This window comes from Heterocephalus glaber, unplaced genomic scaffold, assembly GCF_053883595.1.
Source record: "Heterocephalus glaber isolate CG9 unplaced genomic scaffold, H.glaber_assembly_v1.0 deba00001472, whole genome shotgun sequence".
Classification (NCBI taxonomy): Eukaryota; Metazoa; Chordata; class Mammalia; order Rodentia; family Bathyergidae; genus Heterocephalus; species Heterocephalus glaber.
Window position 1 is genome coordinate 48626898 of NW_028258315.1, and position 19858 is coordinate 48646755.

Consider the following 19858-nt stretch of genomic DNA (forward strand, 5'->3'; position numbering starts at 1 on the left):
GAGGAGGGGATCTAGGGATGGAGGGAAGGGAGGAGAAGGGGAAGCAAAAAGGAGTAAGATGTGATATTCACATGTACCAACTCCTCACACAATGCATCTATTATGTACTGCAAACATGTACTAATAAAAAAAGAAATCTCACTTCTACTCTGGTGAAAAATTATGTTTAAAGTAATAAATATGGATTTAGAAGGTCAAATAATCTCAAAGGCCTTGGGCATCTAAGATGAAAAACAGAAAGCACAGGGCACATTGTTATCTTCCTGCCCTGTGCTTTCTCCCAGGCAGGAAGGAAGGAAGGAAGAAAGGAAGGAAGGAAGGAAAGAGAGAAGGGAAGAAAGGAAGTGATAAAGGTGAGCTCTTTCTAATTCACCTAAGTGAAGTTTAGAAAATCTACAAGAAAGACATAACAAAACTGCTAAAATCTACTAAATACTACGCGGAGATAGTATAGTATGACATGAAACATTGTAACAACTGAAAGAAGAAATAACTATCCTCAGCTATTCCTAACATTTAAGATTTAGTGCCTGACAGAGGGGCTATGTATCACTGTGACGCTTGGATTCTAACCAGCACTCTATAGAAACCTTTTAACTGTACAAGGAAATTCCATATCACTCTGAGATGACAAACATTTGCTAACAGACTAAAGCTCGCTCTCAAACCTGGCTCTGAAAACATATATAAACCAATTCATACCATGATAAAGTACAGAATATGCTTCCCCTGATGTTATCACGCAGGAACAATTCCAGTGCTCCAAGCATGATGGCACTGAAGAAAGTTATGGAAATTGGACAGCTTTTCTAATAAATGAAGTAAAATGGAAACAGATACAAAGCATACAGTTTTGGCTAGTGCACTGGTATAAATCAAGTTGTTGGCTACTCTATAAAAAAGAAGGATTCTGATTCACTGAATGTCAGCATAAATTGGTACAATCATTTTGGAAAACCAAAATCCTTCCAAATCCCAGCAATAGCACTTCAAGGTATTTATCTTACAGACATTTTTCCCAGAAATGTTTTATGCATAAAGATGTTTATAGCACCAATGTCTTGGTAAGAATTGGAAACAACCTAAATGTCCATTAATAGCAGACTGACAAGATTAATTATGGTACATTCATACCATCAAGTATACAAGTTAAGACAAATAATGAGATACATATGTAAGCTTTATCAGTAAGTAAATAAATACAGTTCAGGAAAAAAATGTATAGGATGATCTTCTGTAAAAATGTGTATTATAATAACATAATATGTGGGTCATTGTGTTTAGAAAATATGTGGTTAATTCATACTACTGCTAACAGCCACTGAAGGGATTTCTCTAAGTCATGCCTACCTATAATAATTAAAAATAGAGACATGTTGTTTTAATGACAAGCAACTCAACTCTATGGTTCTCAAAGGGGCATTTATATTAACTTTTTTTGGTACCAGGAATCGAACTCAGGGCCTTGTGCTCGCCAGGCAGGCGCTGCGCCACTGAGCTGCATCCCCAGCCCCTTATGTTAACTTTTGTTCAACAGTAATCACATCAACAATAATTGCCCACTAGTTAAACAGTTGGAGACACTACTTCACACTGGTGCCACAGGCAGACACAAGGGGAAGTGAGGCGGATCTCTTTTCCTGTGGTTTACACAGTGTTCTGAATCAAATGTTCTCAGCAGAAAAGATTACCAAATTATAAAAAAATAGATAGTTTTGCTATAAAAAATTTGAACTCCAAATTACGAAAGTAAAAATCACTTCCCTCGTCCATTTATACTCCCCAGGGGCAAAAATGTTATTGGTTTGATGTATCCACTTCTAACTCCATTCACTCATCTACATGCACACACATTTCTTGCATCTTGTTATCTTGTAGATAACATCAATTTATCTATGTCAACATGTACACACATATATACATGTAGGTACATATGTATGTACACACCTCCAATATATTCTTCTGTACTTTGTTTTTATTGGTCAAAAACATATCACAGGCAATTTTTTGGGCCAGGATATATAACTACTTTATGCTTGCTGGTGATATACAGAGCTCCATGATACAGAGGAACCATCATTTACTTTAACACTCTATTAGTTCTCACTGGTCTGCTACTTCACATAATGGTGCAATGAAAATCGTTCCTGAAATGGAGCATCTGAATTGAAGGGGCCATGTGGCTTATATTTTGCTTGGCTACAACCAAATTGCCCAACAAAAATGTTGTAAGAATTTAGAAGATGAACTTGTGAAATTAAAATTCTCTGCTTCAAAATATCTCCTCTCATTCTTATTGTAGGTAACTTCAATTAGATGAGAGAGGAAGAGAGAATCCCATGTTTAGAATCCTTTTCCTTCTATTTTTTGCTTAGTTTAGTATTGGGGCCTTTGTCTTCATTGAGGTCTTGTGAAGTTCAAGGCATCTCTCTCAGGACAGCATTTTGGGAAATTATGTTGCTATCTGATAGATGAGGAACCCAGACTCCAGGGGGTGCTGGGCAACTTGCTCTGGGTCACAGGCAGGGAGGGATGAGGCTGTACCCACAGGATGTGTGCACATTGCTTAAGGAAACAGACGAAGCTGCTCGTCTCATCAGTGTGCATGAGCACAGATGCCCTGCACTCTCCGTAATATGAGTGAAGCTACTTTGGCAGAGGAAGGCGCAGTGCTTCCCCAGGGTGCACCCTCCCTCTGCTGTTCTCCTCTCAGGTCCCTCAAGCCTATCACTACCTAGCTGTCCTTGGAAAGGGGTGGCTACAGGATAATTAACCATTGTTGCTTTGGGGGGAGGCTTATTGAGGTTTGAACCCAGGACCTTCACATTGAGCTAGATCCCCAGCCCCTGCTTTTCTTTTAATTTTTGAAACATGGTCTTACTAAGTTACTAAGTTGCCCAAGTTGGGTTGGAACTTGTGATCCTCCTGCCTCAGCCTCCCAGAGTGCTGGGATTATACGCATGTGCCACCACATCCAGCTCACTGCTACATTTTGAGTGACTGGCTCTTTGGATTTCTATCTGGTGTTCAGTACCCCGTGTGACATGGCCTGAAGTTGTTGGCCTCCTCCAAATTCACAAATGGGCCAGCCAAGCCAGGAGGGGTCTCCAGAGCCCTGCACCTTACTGCTCTTCTGGTTTTCTCCTTCCATCTTTTTAACCAATAGAAACAGATGAAGTCATTTGCCAAAGTTTCATAGGAACTTCATCAATTCTGATGGCAGTTTTCTAAATTAGATATCTGTTACAGAGTCTAACCATATTATTGATAAATGATTCCAGAGTCATGCAATAAATTTAGCAGTGATGTTGAAGGTGGAAGAAGAAAGCACAGCTGTGTTTAGCAAACAGGTTGGGCTCATGGTTTCACTTTCAGGAGAAACTTCAGATAGACACTCACTTGTACACACACATATACATATTGACACATATTCCACATATCCATGATTTATTTATACACTTAAATATGACTTATTTAGCCCAGAGGAAAAGAACCAACAAATTCAGCAGAAAAAAATAGGAGACCAAACACAATTAAATATGATTTACTCAAAACACACAATATACCGATAAGATAAATATGTGATAAACTTTTGCTCTTTTTGCAACCTAATGTAGTATATAAGCCAAAAAAATATGAAGCTGATGCAAATGGGCAGTGAGATAGGGCACTGTCACACTCTGGCACTCCCATCCTAAAAAATAAAAAAAAAATTTTTGGAAGCAGAGTTGGCTTCTAAAGTTTATTAAAGGAAAAACTCATTCACTTAAAAAATTCATTTCCAAAAAGAATTTAAGAGCAAGATCGTATGAGTTTGGCTGGAACTCTCTCTGGCATCAATGCCTAGAAGTTTAATCTATAAAAACTTCCAGGGAAGAAAAAGCCCCATAAATGTAAACATGAGCCGAGAGTTAAGATTCTTTATATCCCAGACCACATTGTTTTAATGTACTTCAAAACTGAGTTTCTCTGTTTATTAAAGGTAAATATATTTTCTCTTCAGGAAATATCTGGGAAATATTGAATATGATATTTTGTTCCAGAGATTATGACTAATTAAACACAATAACTTAAAGGGTCAAACTCTCTATATTTTCTGTGCTTGCAGAATTTTTAAAAGCTTAGAGGAAGCCAAAGAACGGGGGAAGGCAAGCTTTTAATTAAACACTAATAAAGACCAGGAAAAAGAGGTTTTGTTTTTGTTTTCTGCTCCTAAGAATCCAAGCAAATCGAATCGAAAAAGTCCTTCCATCTTTTAACTTTAGGGGATGGGAGGGACCTGGGACAGAGACTGAATGATACTAGATACTAAAAAAAATGCCAAAAAAAGAAAGCAAATGGTCCAAAACATCCATCTGCATTGGTCAAGGAAAACAGGGCACCTTCCAGTGCCTAACCACAGGGCTGGGTGCAGGAAATAGCAATCCCTTGACATTTGGAGTTGACTAGAACAGCAGAACCTGCCAAACGCCCCACCCTGGGCTGGGCACAGGCCGGTCCTCACAGCTGGCAGTACACAAAAACAGGGTTCTTGAGTGAGTCCCTTTCCACAGACAAGGGCTGTCTAGCATGCTGCTGCCCTGGTGAAATGAACATCAGAGAAGCCAAGCACATGTGTTCTTAAGTCCCTTGCACTGACTTGGGACCATTTTCAATAAGAAGAAAGAATAGACACACATACAAATGTATATTTGAATACATATAGCCTTTCTTCCATATGACGCTTCCAGAACTTTTCAAAATGTGAACATTGTCTTTGGACAGAGTTGTGCTCATGGGGCTTCCTCCTCCAAACATTCAGTCTTCCTGTGCCTCATGCTGCCACCGCCCTCTCTGTACCATGCTCTCTTGGCGGCCAGACACCAAAAACCACAGCCTCCTGTCTGCTCTGATGCCTCCCTCACCACTCACCTCAGGCTGACCAGAGCCAGCTTCTGAAAATAGAAGCAGGCAGCAGGGCAGGCAGACTCATCTACTCATTTAGGCAACAAAGACATCCAGAGCAGGTGTGTCCAACCCACAGCCCACAGGTCACACGTAGTCTGTAAGACTGTAAACTTTTGACATTGTGTGATTTTTTTAAGCGATTCTTTTCAGGACTCAATTGCATGGTTCTGAGTAGACTGCATAGGTGACAGCAGAACTCTATGGGAGGAAGGGTGCGGTGCTAAGTCCTCTTGCAGCCGCCGCACACAGTCAATCAAATCCCAGTCTGTGTGTATCCGACAGAACATGATGAGCTTGTGGTGCTTTGAGTAAAATGCAGTGGCTCTCAGTAACAGTATTTCACCTGAACTAGACGTGTGTATCTCCGTGAGGACAAACGTTTTTTGTTAGTAAGCAGACGTGTAAGTCTTATTCATTATTAAATGTGGACTTGTGTTATTTTGTGAAGTAATTTAATAAGTTAAAATATTTTAAAAATAAGGAAGTTGCATGATACATACGTGCATATATATATATATATATATATTTCTGTTTATATTTATATAAACAAGACAATTCCTCCTCAGTCAGCCCAGGCAGGCCAAGAAGGTAGACACCCCACTTGTCAAGAGTGCATATAAGGAAAAAAGAAGTGCATAGCAGGTTTCAGGCACTGCTCCTGGTACTGGGGACACTCTACTGAGGTCCCTGTGGGTCTTTCACTAACGTTCTTGCCTGCAGAAACAAAAAAGGATTATAGAGAAAAATATAGCTGGCTAGGAGAATGGCCTTGGGTCACCCTGGACAGAGGCCAACACCTGAACAGAGATCTGCAGGAAGTCAGGGCACATGTCCGGTGGCTTCCAGCTTTCAGGTGACAGGGTTGGAATGTGCTTGGCAGGTCTGAGGGACAGTCAGGAGGTCAGTATCACTGGGGATGAGTGGGGGAAGGCACTGGAGACTGGGACCAGAGGCTCTGTGTGTGTGTGTGTGTGGGGGGGGCTCTGGTGGAGATGGCTGGCCAGGGGAGGGAGAGCACATCACAGAGGCATGTGGAGCCCAGCAGGGTTGGAAAGAGCCAGGAAGTCCCTGGGTGCCTCCAAACAGAACAATGACGTGATGTGAACTACTTTGGACCAATTCTTCTGGAGGCATGGCTGAGAACAGGCTGCACAAGATGGGATCAGGTGAGAGCTCAGCAAGGCAGCTACTGCAGCTATCCTGCTGGGAACCTGACAGTGGATGTACACAGTGTAACAGAAAATTACGGTGAGTGTTTCGATTTAAAAACTTATTACAGTAAAAGACACATTGCCATTAATCCCCCTCAAAATACTCTCCTCACTTCAAACACGCTTATCCCGTTGTTCTTGCCACTTTTCGAAGCAGTTCTGGAAGTCCTCTTTCATGAGTATCTTCAGTTGCACTGTTTTGGCTGTGTCAATCTCCTGAACCGATTCAATACCTTTATCTTTCACGGTCACTTTGATGCTGGAGAAAAGTCAAAAGTTGCACGGTGCCAGATGGTGCCTGAGTGGATGAGGACACACCATAATGTTTTTACGGGCTGCTTTTCTGTTGGATGGCACTCAGCAGCAGCGTTCACTGTACTTCTGAGCATATCTCATAAAGACACTGGTAAAAGAGGACTTCTAGAACTGCTTTGGAAAGTCGTAACAATGATAGGATAAATGTGTTCAAAAGGAGGGGGGTATTTTGATGGAGATGAATGGCAATATGTCTTTAACTATAATTGGTTTTTTTTTTTTTTTTTTACAATTTAAACAGTCACCATAGATTTGGATTGCCATTTGAACAGTCTGAAGGTAGAGCCAAGGGATGTGCTTGTGGTTCAATGTGGAACCAAGAATCGAAGAAGAGCCTAGGTATTCATCTGGACACCTGGGAAGGTGGTGTTACTATGTAATGAAGCAGAAGATCAAGAGTTTGCATTTGGATATGGCCCAGTTTAAGATGCTGATCTTTTAGCCAATGGAGGCAGTCTCCTCAGGCCTTTTTACTTTAGTCTAAATGAAATCTTTTATGGCTACAAATTCTGACAGAGGGAGAGATTAGAGGCTGGAAGAGTTGCAGCAGTCCGTGAGTCAAACATGCAAAAGGAAAAGGCTGAATTTACGTAAATGGGAAAGTAAGTTCACGTCATTCAATGGCTCAAGTGAGAGAGTTTTAGATTTAGATACCTCCGAGCTCCAATCTTGGTCTTGCACTAGTTACCTTACAGCTGAAAAGAATTTCTGTACATACCAAATGGTTTTGATTATACCTATTTCACATCACTATTGGGAGAATTAAATACAATGATAAACGTAAAGTACTTACCACTCTCTCTGACACATAGGAAAATGTTAATTAAATAAATTTTTAAAAAACTGTGGCTAACATTTTGTAAATGCTGAAGATGAGCCAGGCATCCTTGAAAGATCTTCATTCACACAATCTTGTTTTGTCCCTTCAGTGAGCTGAGAGGGAGGTGCCCTCATTTCACACACAAGGAAACGGGGCACAGAGAGGTCTAGGAACGGCCCTTGTCACAGAGCTATGAAGTGGAAATGTCTGGGCTTATAGACTGGTCCAAGTTTGCACTCCAGCAGGACTCATTTTTGGCTTAGGACCAACTTTGTGTAAGGGGCCCACATTTTCAGATTTGAAAAGTTACCATTCCTCAATGAATGTTATTTTTAATCTTCACATTAAACACAAAATATAGATCTTATTCTAACTTTTTTTCTAGGTAACCAAACCAAACCAAAACAAAGAGGGCTCAGAGAGAATAAGTGGCTGGGCTTAGGGTCACATCGGGCTGGTGATGGGGACTTGATTTTAACCCAGCTGACTAGCCCATTCTATTTTCCTATTTTATCAAGGACCTTTTCTGTCTTAGATAATAAGCATCTAATTGCATCTTAATGAGACAAACTAATTTCTGTAGAAATATTTGTTGGCTACAATACCCAAGGCCTGGCCCTTGTAATGACTGGGTCTCCCTAGCAGTTGCACATGTAACACAGGGCAGGGACAGCAAACACACATGAGAAAGACAGCAGCAACCAGGATCCAGAGGCATCATGAATGGGAACCTAGGCAAAGGGGTCATAGTCCTATGGAAAGGGACTCAGGGCAGGGAGGAAGGAAGTTCAATTACTTCCTTTCAGAGAGAAAAAATAAATAGTTATAAACATTTTTGATTTCACAGAATAAATTGAGAAAATAGTCTCACTAAGGTGTAGAGCTAAACCAGGTATGGTGACACACACCTGTAATCCCAGCACTCTGGGAGGCTGAGGCAGGAGGATAATAAGTTTGAGTCCACAGGGGCAACTTAGTGAGACCTTGTCTCAAAATAAAAAATAAAAATAAAAAAGGGCTGGGGATGTAGATCTGTGTGAAGGCTCTGGGTTCAATACCAGTACCACACACACACACACACACACACACACACACACACAGGCAAAGCTAACTAATTAAAAAGCTAAGAAATAAAAAACATGTGGCCCTGGTGTCTCTATACAAGGGTTGTTGAGCCCCTCTCCTAGTTGTTACCGAGAATGGAATTTTTAATCTGGGGTCTGGAGGGAAGAAAGAAGGAGCCAGGGATCCTGCAGATCCTAGGCATAGGGGAGATTCTACACATTTTTTTTTAATATTACAAAAAATATCCAAAGCAAATATGGCAAATATTAATAAGATGCCTTAAAGTTGAGAAGTGCGAAGATAGATTTTATCTATATTATCTTTTATATTTTTGTTACATTGACTTAACCTCTGAAAGTTTTTTTTCTTAAAACTAATACTGTAAGTGAAAAGTACCAAGTGTAAGGCCTAGCACATAGCAGCTGCTTAATAATTAGTATTTATTAGTCAAGTTTAGACAGTATGAGATAAAGGGAAAACAGCTATTTAAGCAAAAAGCTTTACCCAAACATAAAATTCAACAGACTAAACATGATTAGGATATTAGGAGAAAAAGAGGCTATTTAATTTACCATTTCATCCTCTTTCATAGCAAAAGTTTATTTCAAGGGTGACAATATGGTATGGATGCGCATATACACACAACACATATGTGACTGCATATGGATGTTAATGTAATTTTTTTCATGGGAGCTTAATTTTTGCCTCCTCTCCCCATGCTGTAAGTCATATGGTCTTGTTTATAAAATTTAGAACTACAGATTTTATTCCTCATTTTAGTCATCCAAACTTTTCCGCAACAACCAACAAGGACACCAAAATAAAGCATTCAGAATAAACTTAAGTAAGGGGATGAACCAGGAAGTTATTTCCTGCTGCTGCTCCACCTAGAAAAGATGGAACAAGAGAAAAACAAACACCCCTTTGGAGTGATAGGAGAGTCTGCTCTTAACCTGATGTCTTTAAAGCTGTGCTACAGGGGTCCAAAAATGCTTTTCAAAGATCTTGAGACTAATCTCGTTACCTTAAATGACACAAGTCTTTGAGAAATGAATTTATATGAAGTGATGGGCTAAAAAATGAAATTGGTTTTCCTTTTCAGCAACTTAAGCTCCTTGTCATAAATTCCCAGTCCTTCGTTACAAGACAAAGTTGAAGGTGAATTTTTTCAGTAAGAAGTGGACTCTTACTTTGCTTACCAGATAACTGCTCACTCTCTCTGTGCATGTGCCATTCACTACTTGTAGTTGATTTCACAGCTGCCCCATCTTCACCACAATGTAAGCTTCAGTCAGGTGACTGCTGGGTGTTGCACCATTTTTCACAGTGAAATTCCACACCTTCCCATCAATGCAACCTCACTCTCCACTTCCTTCCCACTGGCCCTGATTTGGTTCCGGCTGTGGTTCTAGCACCTGCTGCGAAGGTACTTGTAGGCTGTGATGTGTTGCCCAGACTTTCCCCAGCTGCTGGGAGCTCTGTCAGCTCTCTGCTTGCTTTGGGAACTGCCCTTTCTTAAAGACAGCAACCTACCTCAAGGTCACCCCCACTTTCCAGGACAGCCCATCTCCAAAGATGGGCTGATGAGGCTAGGGGGAAACTCAGCCCTCTTGTTCCAACTTTCTGCTCAGAGCTACCTGTTGAGCCTGAATTGCAGCCAGTGTCTTCCTCTGATTAACCTTATGTCTTTCTGTTGCCTTGCATAGGTGCTGACCCCTAGAAGGCTTCTTCATCTCCCCTCAGAGCTGGTCTCCTAAGGAACCAAATCTGCATCAGCTTCAGGCTGCTCTGTAGTAGGTGGACTGCTTTCCTGGTCCCCATAGATGGCTGGGTTGTGTGACCAGATCTGATTGACCTGTGTGAAGTAACTTAGAAGCCAAGCACTTAGCCAGTGCTAGGCCTGAAGAGATCTTGGCTTTCTATAATGCCAACTGGCAGTGTCCAGGAGCATTCTGTGAGCTTGAATGACAGTGATGAGTCGAGCTTGCGGCCAACTTGTGTTTAGACAGGGATCATGGGCCACACCCAGGCCTCTGTTGCTGTAAAGCACCAGGCTCCTGAGGCTGCTTGTTGTCACAGCTAAACCTGGTCTGTCCTGACTTATACACCATGTCACTGCCACAGCCTCCTCACTTCCCTTCCCTTCCAGCCTCCCTTGGGCCACCCTCTTACACACTCATCCACTCACTGCTGCCAGGGACAGTGCCACATCAACCTTTCCTCTTTCCCCAGAGCTCTGAAGGAAAACATCAGCATTCCAAAGTATGAGATAATTCAAAGTTAGGTGTCTTCTCAGCCAAAATCATTCTGTTAGTCTGTTTCACTTTCTACTCATCAAGCTTTTAAAAAACCCTCTTACTAAGCACCCACAAAAGTCATGTTGCTTCCTACCTGAAATGCTCTGTTTCTCTTCATACCCCTTCATAACCCTTCATAATCTTACTTGTCCTAAAGAATCACCTCCTCCAGGAAGCTTCTCTGGTTCTCTTCTCCTTCTACTTTCCTCCACTGTTCATCAGAAGGATGGAACTTTGCTGGAGCTTGGTTTCCTTAATGGTCTCTCCAACTTGACATGTTTGTTGAGGGCAGGGGAAAAAATTATTTTGATTTTGTGTTTCTAACATCTTGGCAGAGTAACTGGGACATGCTGAATGTTTGATACTTATTTTCTGTATGAATGAATGCACAGATTAACAATCCAACCTAGAATGCCAAACATTATGTTGTATAGCAAGGACTGAGCACTTATCTAGAATATCTTAATTTCCTAGAGAGTAGGTTTTCGATGAAAGAATTCTTCCATATTCTTTCAAGTTATGCTTTTTGATGTCAGAACTGTGGACTTTTCTTTCTCTAACATTCTCCACTCCACACTGCTTTTCGATTTTTCTAGTCCAGGGATTGCCAAATGTTTTCTGTAAAGGGCCAGCTTAGTAACAATCTCCAGCTTTCTGCCAACTCCTCAATTTTTTTTTTTTGGGTATCAGGGATCAAACTCGGGTCCTTGAAGTTGTGGGGCAGGTGGTGGAACCACTGAGCTAAATTCCCATCCCCTAATTCATCAACTTTAAGCAACTGAGTTACAACTTTTCCATTCTGCCATGGTAGTGTGAGAGCAGCTATAGCCATGTAAATGAATGGAAATGCCAATAAAACTTTATTTGCAAAAACAGAAGGTAGGGCAGATTTTGCCAGTGGAGAGCGAGGGGTGAGAGCAAGGCAAATGTACATGCTTCAATCTGCACATAGATCACTGAATGCTCAGTGGGGCGCTGTCTTTTGGGGGATGTGACCTTTGCCAACCAGAGTTGTTCAGGCTCAAGTGATACCAGCGTGTGGATCATGAGGATCTTGGATATAGAGAGATGATCTCAGAAATCCTAGTGTGAAATGCCTGTGCTTTCCTAGATTTATAGATGAGCTTAAATAAAAGAGGATCTGGGTCTCCTCAGGGGAACACAATCCAAATACCCAAGATCTACCCCACACTCTGCTGTGGGAATCCCCACCTTCTTCTCTCAATGAACAGCCACCATGTACAGGTGAAAATCGAGTTTCCGTTCAGAGTAGTCTTGCTTGTTTTCCTTACAAACAAGCTATAGTAATACCTTTAGTTACCCTTTGTCACATGCCTTCTCTGAGCTCAGTGGTATGGCCTCTATATAACCAAGGGCTAACATTTACTGAGCATCTGTTTGTGCCAGCAGAGTGGGAACTGCAATATATGTACATTATTATCTCATGAATTTCTCACCCTACCTCACAGTGCAGCTGCTACTGCTCTCCCTCTTATCTGATAGGGAATGAAGCTCAGAGAGGGGGAGTAATTTGCTCAAGGTCAAGTTTGTTCAAGTTGAGTCTATAGACTCCTTTCATCTTGCACTGTATACTACGCTCTCAGCACCAGCTGTCTGGTCAGGGGAGCTGACCCAGCCTCTTCTGGTCACTTAAATATCCCTGATTCTGTTCACATTTCCTCCAAGAGGAGGCATTCAGGGTTTGGAAGAAATTCTACCTTTGAGTCACTGGGGAGAAGCAGAAAATCTAACTCCAAGCAATAAACTGAGGGCTTTACACGAACATGTCACACTTAATAAAAAGCAAAAGGTGTTGATCTTTTTTCAGCAACATTCTCCCATCATTTTCCATCTTCCTTGTTTGCTAAACATAATTAATTGCTTTAATGCAAACCATCCAGCAAAGATATAACCATGACAAGCATGTGGCTGATGAATCAGCTATTAGAATTTAGCTTAAATTAAAGGTGAATTCTCATGTCTGTTGCTTGAAGCAAATTTAAGCCTTCACTTACAAAGTAAAGGTTTGTTAAAGACTGCCTCAATTCAGCCTCTGCCTGCTTTTTATTGGTAGCATTACTACAGAAATGCCTTATAGCTAGTATCTTATTCATAATTTGTTGGCAAATTAAGTCGCTTGCCACTCTAATATCTAGACGTGGAGGAAGTGTTCAATTCCAAAGAAATTATGCCTTCCTGGCTTACTAGCCAGGCATAATGTTGCTGCCAAATACTGTATGAATAGGTGGAAGATCATATTTCACTTACAGTATATGAATAAACAAAACACCCCCAGGGGGACTGCCAGGTATTTCATGTAATGGATCTCTCCCACCCCACCCTGATTCCTCTCTAGAGTTATTGAGCTTTGGATTTCCTTACAAACAAGACTGTTCAGATTAGAAGCGAGAAAAATGACACTTCTCCTTTTTTTTAATTAAAAATTGGGTTCAGTAAAATATGTAACTCTCTGGTGTGTGCTTCTATTTCATATGCCAGAAACCTGGGCTGTACAGTGGGACAGTTCCCTCTGTAGCTTAGAATTTAGAATTATTGAGGTAGCAATACTGATATTCTACTGAGGAGCCCCATATCTTTAACTCAAATTACTGTGGCAAAATACAAAAAAAATTTGCATTAATCTTTGCACTTATCTTGGAAAATAATTATTTTTATTTGAAAGAGTACTAGACTTGAGGTTCCAATAATGCAGTAGACATTGCTAGTTGCATTTTAACTAAGAGTTTTGCCCTTCCCCAGTGTTTGGCTGAAATGTGGTTTGACTGGGCCCAACTTCCACTTCCAATTTCAGAAATGGGTCCTTCCCATTAGTCAGTCAGTGTAACTCAGTGTTTCTCAACCTTTTATTCATTATTACTCTTGTAAGGAGCCTTTTGAAGTTTGTTTGTTTGCTAGTCATGCCTCTACCAAATTGTAATGCCATAGACACACTTTAGATGTGTTTCTGCATTGTATGTATATCTGTGCTTAGAAGGAGGAAGTTTTTTTGCTACCCCTCCTCCCCAAACAAGTTTTGCTCCTTATGGACCCTATCATTTCCACCCAGAATGCCTCAATTATCCTATGCCTTTTTCCAGTCAGTGTTCAGTACTGGGGTGGGCACAGACCCTACACAGGACTCCCAGGTTGCAAATTGATGCTTTTTGGTGAATATAAGAAACTCTCTTTCTTTCTGGATCCACTGATATGTGGATCCAAGGCCTAGAACTTCTGTGGTTATCTGTTACCACGAGGGAAGAAATCAGCTGAGGATAATGCTAACAGATGAATGAAACAGGGCCAAAAGAATTATGGAGAATAAGAATAGTGCACTGATCAAACCGTCCCTGAAGTTCATTCTACTGTAGAATGTAGGTAAGTTTGAGATGGGTTCCTATTATAATTAAAAAAAAATCCTAGTTAATAGAACAGGTAACATGAGTCGAAGGCTTCCTAAGCTCCAGGGAGTGTGCTAAATATATAACACGTCAATTACTTCACTTCTCAGTCTCTGTGAGAAGTATTCCATTCCCTACTTTTCAAATGATGAAACTGAAGCTTAGTAAGATTGACGGGCATACACAGCAAAGGCTGGATTCACTCACCTGTCTATTTAACTTGGTCTTAAAGTATAAGGCACTTTTTAAAAAACTATCTTTCCATTCTATACAATTTAAGTCACTGCTTTTTGCTCAATATTTGAAAAGCATTTAAAAATTATCTTTCTTTGTAAATGAGTATGGTGCACAATTAGGAATAGTATGGCTCTCCTAAAGCAGAAGATATTGTTTTTAAAAATCTTATTTCTTCACAGACATAGGAAACTTTAAACTTAGAGATCATTTTCCCCTATGCATGACTCAATACTCATAAAAGCCATCATTATTTAGATGTGTTTTCTGATCATGATGAGAGGATACTGGCTCAGTCCCCATCCACTTCACATAAGAGAATAAATATATTTTAATAGCATATTTAGTAACACTTTCAAATTGCAACTGTACTTAAAAATAATTATTGATCAGCCTTATAAAGAACTCAGAGGGTCTTGGGTTTCTGGAACCTTCATATTTGAATTGGCCAGTAGCGGCATTGGAGATAATCCATAAATCCCTTGAATCCTTGGGGAGTGGGACTCAGAGCCTGTTTGACTGGCTACAGTATTTGTGTTCTCTTTTTGAAAGTTTCCCAAATGTTAATAAGAAAAAGCAAAGCCACACAAGGGGCCCTTATGATGTAAACCAAAACTGAACAGGGATTTCCCAAGAGAGAAAAATGCTGAAAGACAGACACACCTCTGGCTCCAAAAGGCCGGAAGAGCTCTCTTGTGACCAGATGGGATCTATCCACAGTTCCCTAATACTCTCAAGCCCCACGTGCTGCTCTGGTTCTCAGCCTGGCTTTTGGATTCCGTTTCAAAATGCCTGACAGCACAGGCATGTTATACAAAGCAGGAGCCCAGGAAGCACAAGTTAAATGTCCCTCACAGTTTAACAAGGGTGACAAGGGGTCACTGAATCTTTAGGCATCTGTGGTTTAACCTTAGGTGGATGCACATTTTCACCTTGCTGATTTCTGGAAGACTGAGACTTGTCAAAACCGAGCGTTTGATCACATACAATAATGATGTATAAATCCAGCCACATTAGGAATGGGGTTGGGAGGGAAGGAGATCCAAGCATTACAATGCTGTTCCACATCGCATGAAAATGTGACCCTATGTTCCCACAAACCCAGGTATAATCTTACTAATTTAACAATGCAGTTTTTTTAAACCTCAAAGATGTTAATCAACATGCAGGACTTTTAATTCTATAAACCAGTGTTTAAAAAATTCCCAGGGAAGCTGCAGTCCCAGAGAGGATGAACTGTCTCCTAGTTGAACAAAGTTGCTGCATTATGTGCCTACAGGATGGGACACAGTGAAGAAATAAAGAGGCTGTGTTGTGTGACAGGGAGTAACTGAGCATTCCATTGCTCAGCCAGGCCATTCTTCCTTTCTTCTGCCTGTCAGCCTCCTCACAAAGTGTTCACAATTCACTGTCCTTCCTTCCAAAAACCAGGAGGCACAGAATCAGCTTTTCCTGGCTCTATCTTGCAAGTTGGGGCTGCCTGATGGAAAGACTGAAATAAAATCAAAAGCAAGAAAAGCAAATCCACTAAGGCGCCCCTCTGACAATAATTGAAGGTGAAAAGCTGCTTCTGAAACGGCCACCCCCATCCCAATGAAATTAAAAAGAAGGAATCATCTGAATGTCAATCTGCACTTCCTGCAGACCCTCTGCTGCAAAACGCCAGACAGTACACCGTGGTGGCACTCTGACAGACGCCTGCCTGCAAAAGCTGAGAGTCACTCCCAAGTGCCCCCCACGCCCGACTGCAAAAATTCACAGGCTTGTCAGGCAGCAGTTACCTAGAGCTGGTGAGCACTGGACTCAAGGACCAAGCAATCTGTTAGGAGTTTCAAAAGAAAGGCTTAGGGAGAGAGAGGGACTATGAAATCATACAGGTGGAGCCGGCTTCCGAGCGCCCGGCTCACGGCTCACCTGGTACACGTCCCGCAGCCCGCACCACGTCCGCAGCACCTGGTGGCACGCCCGTACCCTCTCCGTGTACCATCTCCGCAGCGTGGACACGGTCAGGTTCCACACGAAGCGGCTGCCGCTGAACAGCAGGTCCTCCACCCCGCAAGTGAACACCGAGGCCATGCCGTCTCCTGCCCGCCGAGCCCGGGCGTCCCAGGCTTCCGCAGCTGCAGCCCTGACACTGCGGCCCGTCCGTGGCTCCCGGCGCCGGCTTCTGCTGGGACAGCACGGGGCCAAGCCTGCCACCAAACTCGGCTCTCAGCGTGCGTCCTGGCCAGGCGCAGGCGACATGCCCCAGGATTGGGCGCCCGCCAGCCCACGGCTGCGGCTGGCACACAGAAGCCCAGTGTCCACCCCGCCCGCCAGCCGAGCGAGCCGCGCTAAGCTCCGCCAGGCGAGCCCTGGGCGCCCCCGGGGCGCGGGAAGCCCTGGCCAGGGAGGACTCCCCCTGGCGTTCCCCGAGGGCGCGGGGCGGGAAGGGAAGCCGCGCAACTCTTTGCTGGCAAAGAAGGGAGCTGCATTTCAGCTTACTTGGCTTGCACGTCCTGTGCGCGCGCACACGCATATGAGCGCGCTCGCGCGCGTGTACACACACACACACACACACACACACACACACACACACACGCCCTAAGCAGTCTCTTTAACTGCTTGGGGAGCGCCTTACTCTCCCCAACAAGGTCTTTGCTTTCTTGGCATCTTGCTCTGTCTACACTTAAAAACCCCTCTGAGGAAGTCACACATGCAGAAGGAAAAACAAAAATCCACCAGAGCATCCCTTTGGACCACGCTCCTAAGGGACAGCCCTGAATGTTTCCTTGGTTCTGCTGGAGCCAGGAGATGGAGAGACAAGCTTCAAAGGACCAGTACGTGTGCCTCCAGAACCGCCTTTGCTCCTGACTCTAGGGTCTCCCCGAACATGACAACCTGCTGCTGTTGCCAACGGGAGAGAGCCTTTCCCGCACACTTCCATGCTGCTGACTCCAGTGCAGCTGTCAGTGGAGGAGGAAAACAAGGAGTTTTTGATACCTAGCAAACAGTTTTCTATTATTTGCTGAAAAACAGAAGCCCATGTGAGGATCCTTGGTTTGTTTCTAGAAAATTCAGCCTCCTGACATGTCTAGCCTTAGCTGCCATCCCAAACCTGCATCGAGAGACTTTTCTCCTCTCAAAACTAACACCAACCAACCAACCAAACACATAGAAATCCCTTTTTAAGGTTCTCTCTCAGGAATTGAAATTGTCTAAGGCATTTGGAAAAGGGACCCAGAAGGATCCCACATGCCCCCAGTCTCTAGCTTCCTTTCAAACATTTGTAAAATCCAGTCCCATATAATCCTAGAACACTTCACATAGCAAAAACCCTGCAGCAAATTTTGAGGTGGAGTTTTTTCCTGAATCCATCTACAAGGCAGTGGTCTGGATTTTATGGGTGGTTTCACACTTGGGTTTGTTATCTTTGCTATTATGTGGCAGAAAGTTAAGGTGCCAATGCCTCTCTCCCCAACTAGCCCAGGAGGATTCTGAACAGATAATCAACCAGTAAATCAGCTTTATTTCAGGTTTCAAATATGCCTTTAGAATATTAATTCAGGTGAAATTCAATCACTCAAGAGAGGAAGAACACAATATCTGTTCTCAAAGTGTCTGTTGTTTTCCAAGTGAATCAGAAATCTTAAGGGATGTTTCTTTTACAAATAAAAAAATTGCCTAAGAGTTTTTGTTGGATTAGTTATTAAGACCCAACACCTCACCCAAGATTTGCCAATCTTTCTTTGCAGCAAATCTATTCTCTGTGCGCATTAGCATTCTGACAGTATTTTCCAACACAATGGTTACAGTGTTTACACAGAATCTGAATACACAAAATTTTACTAAATAAAGAAAATGAACTAAGTATAGTTTGAAAAAGAAATGTCATCATGGTGATCTAAAACAAATGACTTTTAAACATGGCCTACTAGTATAGTAAGAGCCAATGGCGATGGTACATCACCTTTTCTAATGATGAAGTTTGACTGTGTTCTCGGAAATGTCAGGCAGCCAAGGGAATACCAGAATAACACCTCCACAGGTCAATTACTTGTGTCTCATGACACCATCCTCTGAGACAAGGTGTACATAGAAACACCTTGGTAGGTAGCTATCTTTTCATAGGTCTGGTCTCAGTGGTCAATTTCAACTTGATAATTTTCTCTCAAGGTTTCCAAAGTCAGTGCTTGTCCCGTTTTTCAGAAAATAGGTCATGGTGTAAGGGTTCGCAGATGTAGTTACTGGACCAGCAGGCAAACATCATCTGGGGAACTGCCTAGAGATAGAAGTTTTCAGTGCACTCCAGAAAAAGGAACTATGGGGCTAAGACCAATGGTTTGAGTTCTACCCAGCCTTTGGGGGAGTGGATGCTGAACTCATGCTGAAATCGGGGAGCCATGAAGGTAGAGCATCATGTACAGGAACTAACTCTCCTAAGGCAGACACATCTATTTTTTTTTCTTTTTTGTTTTTGGCACTGGGAATTGACCCAAGGCTTAGGCACTCAGCTAGGTCCTGAGCCCTTTTTGAGATGAGGTCTTGCTAAATTGCCCACTCTGAGCTCAAATTTGTAATCCTCCTGGCCCAGCCTCCTTCACTGGGATTATAGGTGAGCACCACCCGACCTGGCTGACACACCAGGTTTCAAATCCCTTCTCCTCAGGATCCTTGGGATCCTGAATACATTTCAACATCTTCACATGTAAAATGGGGATGACATCAGAATCTGCTACTTAGGGTCTGGGGAGGATTAGGTACAATTGAAATATTTAGTATGGTGGCTGACAAAGGTAAGCAGCCAAGGAAAACCAACCACCGTCTCCACCAAAATCAGGAATTGTTTCAATTTTTTTACTCAGATGAAACAGTATAAATAAAGTAGTTTTAATTCAACTGATTATTTAGGTTTGTTTTTCTCTCTCTTTCTGTTTGCCGGGGGTGAAGGTTGGTAGTGACTTGTTTTGGGGGCAGCTCTGTTGCTCTTCTTTAAGTCCCCCAAAGCTTTTTGCAGCTTGATCTTTCCCACCAGCACCAACCCTGACAGTGGACTCCAGGAAGTTGAGTGTGCTCAAAGCTGGCTACCAGACAGAAGAAACCTCTTCCCCTAACATATACGCTGATGTTGTTTCTTTATCCGAATGACTCTCTTCTCCTGTGGAAGCCAGTTTGAAGTTTGAGGAAAAGGAAGGTTTTGGGGGGAAGGAAGTAAATTCCTCCACTCCAGGGACTGAGAGTGGATGGCAGAGAACTCAGATGTGTAGCAGTAGATAAAAGAGTGATCCAAGTCCATCAGGCCTGGACCAGCCAAAGGGACCCCTCGATTGCAGACACACACCTTGAAGGTAAGCTAAAGTCTTCCATGGAAAGAAAGCTAAATCAAGCAAGTTTTAAAACTGTCTTGCTTTTTTTTTTTTTGAAGGAGTCTCCTTCTCCAGCTTCTGTGTTCCCTGCAATACACTGTAATTTCCTGCAGCTCTCTCCTGAGGTCTAGGGAGATGTTTCAGGTGACAGCGTTACTCATATACCTGGGAGTTCAGCTGTGAACATCAAAGAGACATTACCATGATCCCCAAGGCTCCCACAGGT

The 19858-nt window shown here is 42.5% G+C and overlaps 1 protein-coding gene across 5 annotated transcripts in view; it reads right to left on the minus strand.

Annotated features, from left to right (window-relative positions):
• Positions 1-19858, minus strand: part of Frmd4b (FERM domain containing 4B) — a 351908-nt gene that overhangs the window by 170301 nt on the left and 161749 nt on the right. For 3 of the 5 annotated variants that reach the window (XM_004854187.4, XM_004854185.4, XM_087182009.1), the window contains exon 1: positions 16202-16717. The exons of the other annotated variants lie outside the window; for them this stretch is intronic. In XM_004854187.4, coding sequence (XP_004854244.1) covers positions 16202-16363 — 162 coding nt within the window. In that variant the 5' untranslated portion in view covers positions 16364-16717. Of the gene's footprint in view, positions 1-16201; positions 16718-19858 lie in introns of those variants that run through there. 5 annotated transcript variants of the gene reach the window in all.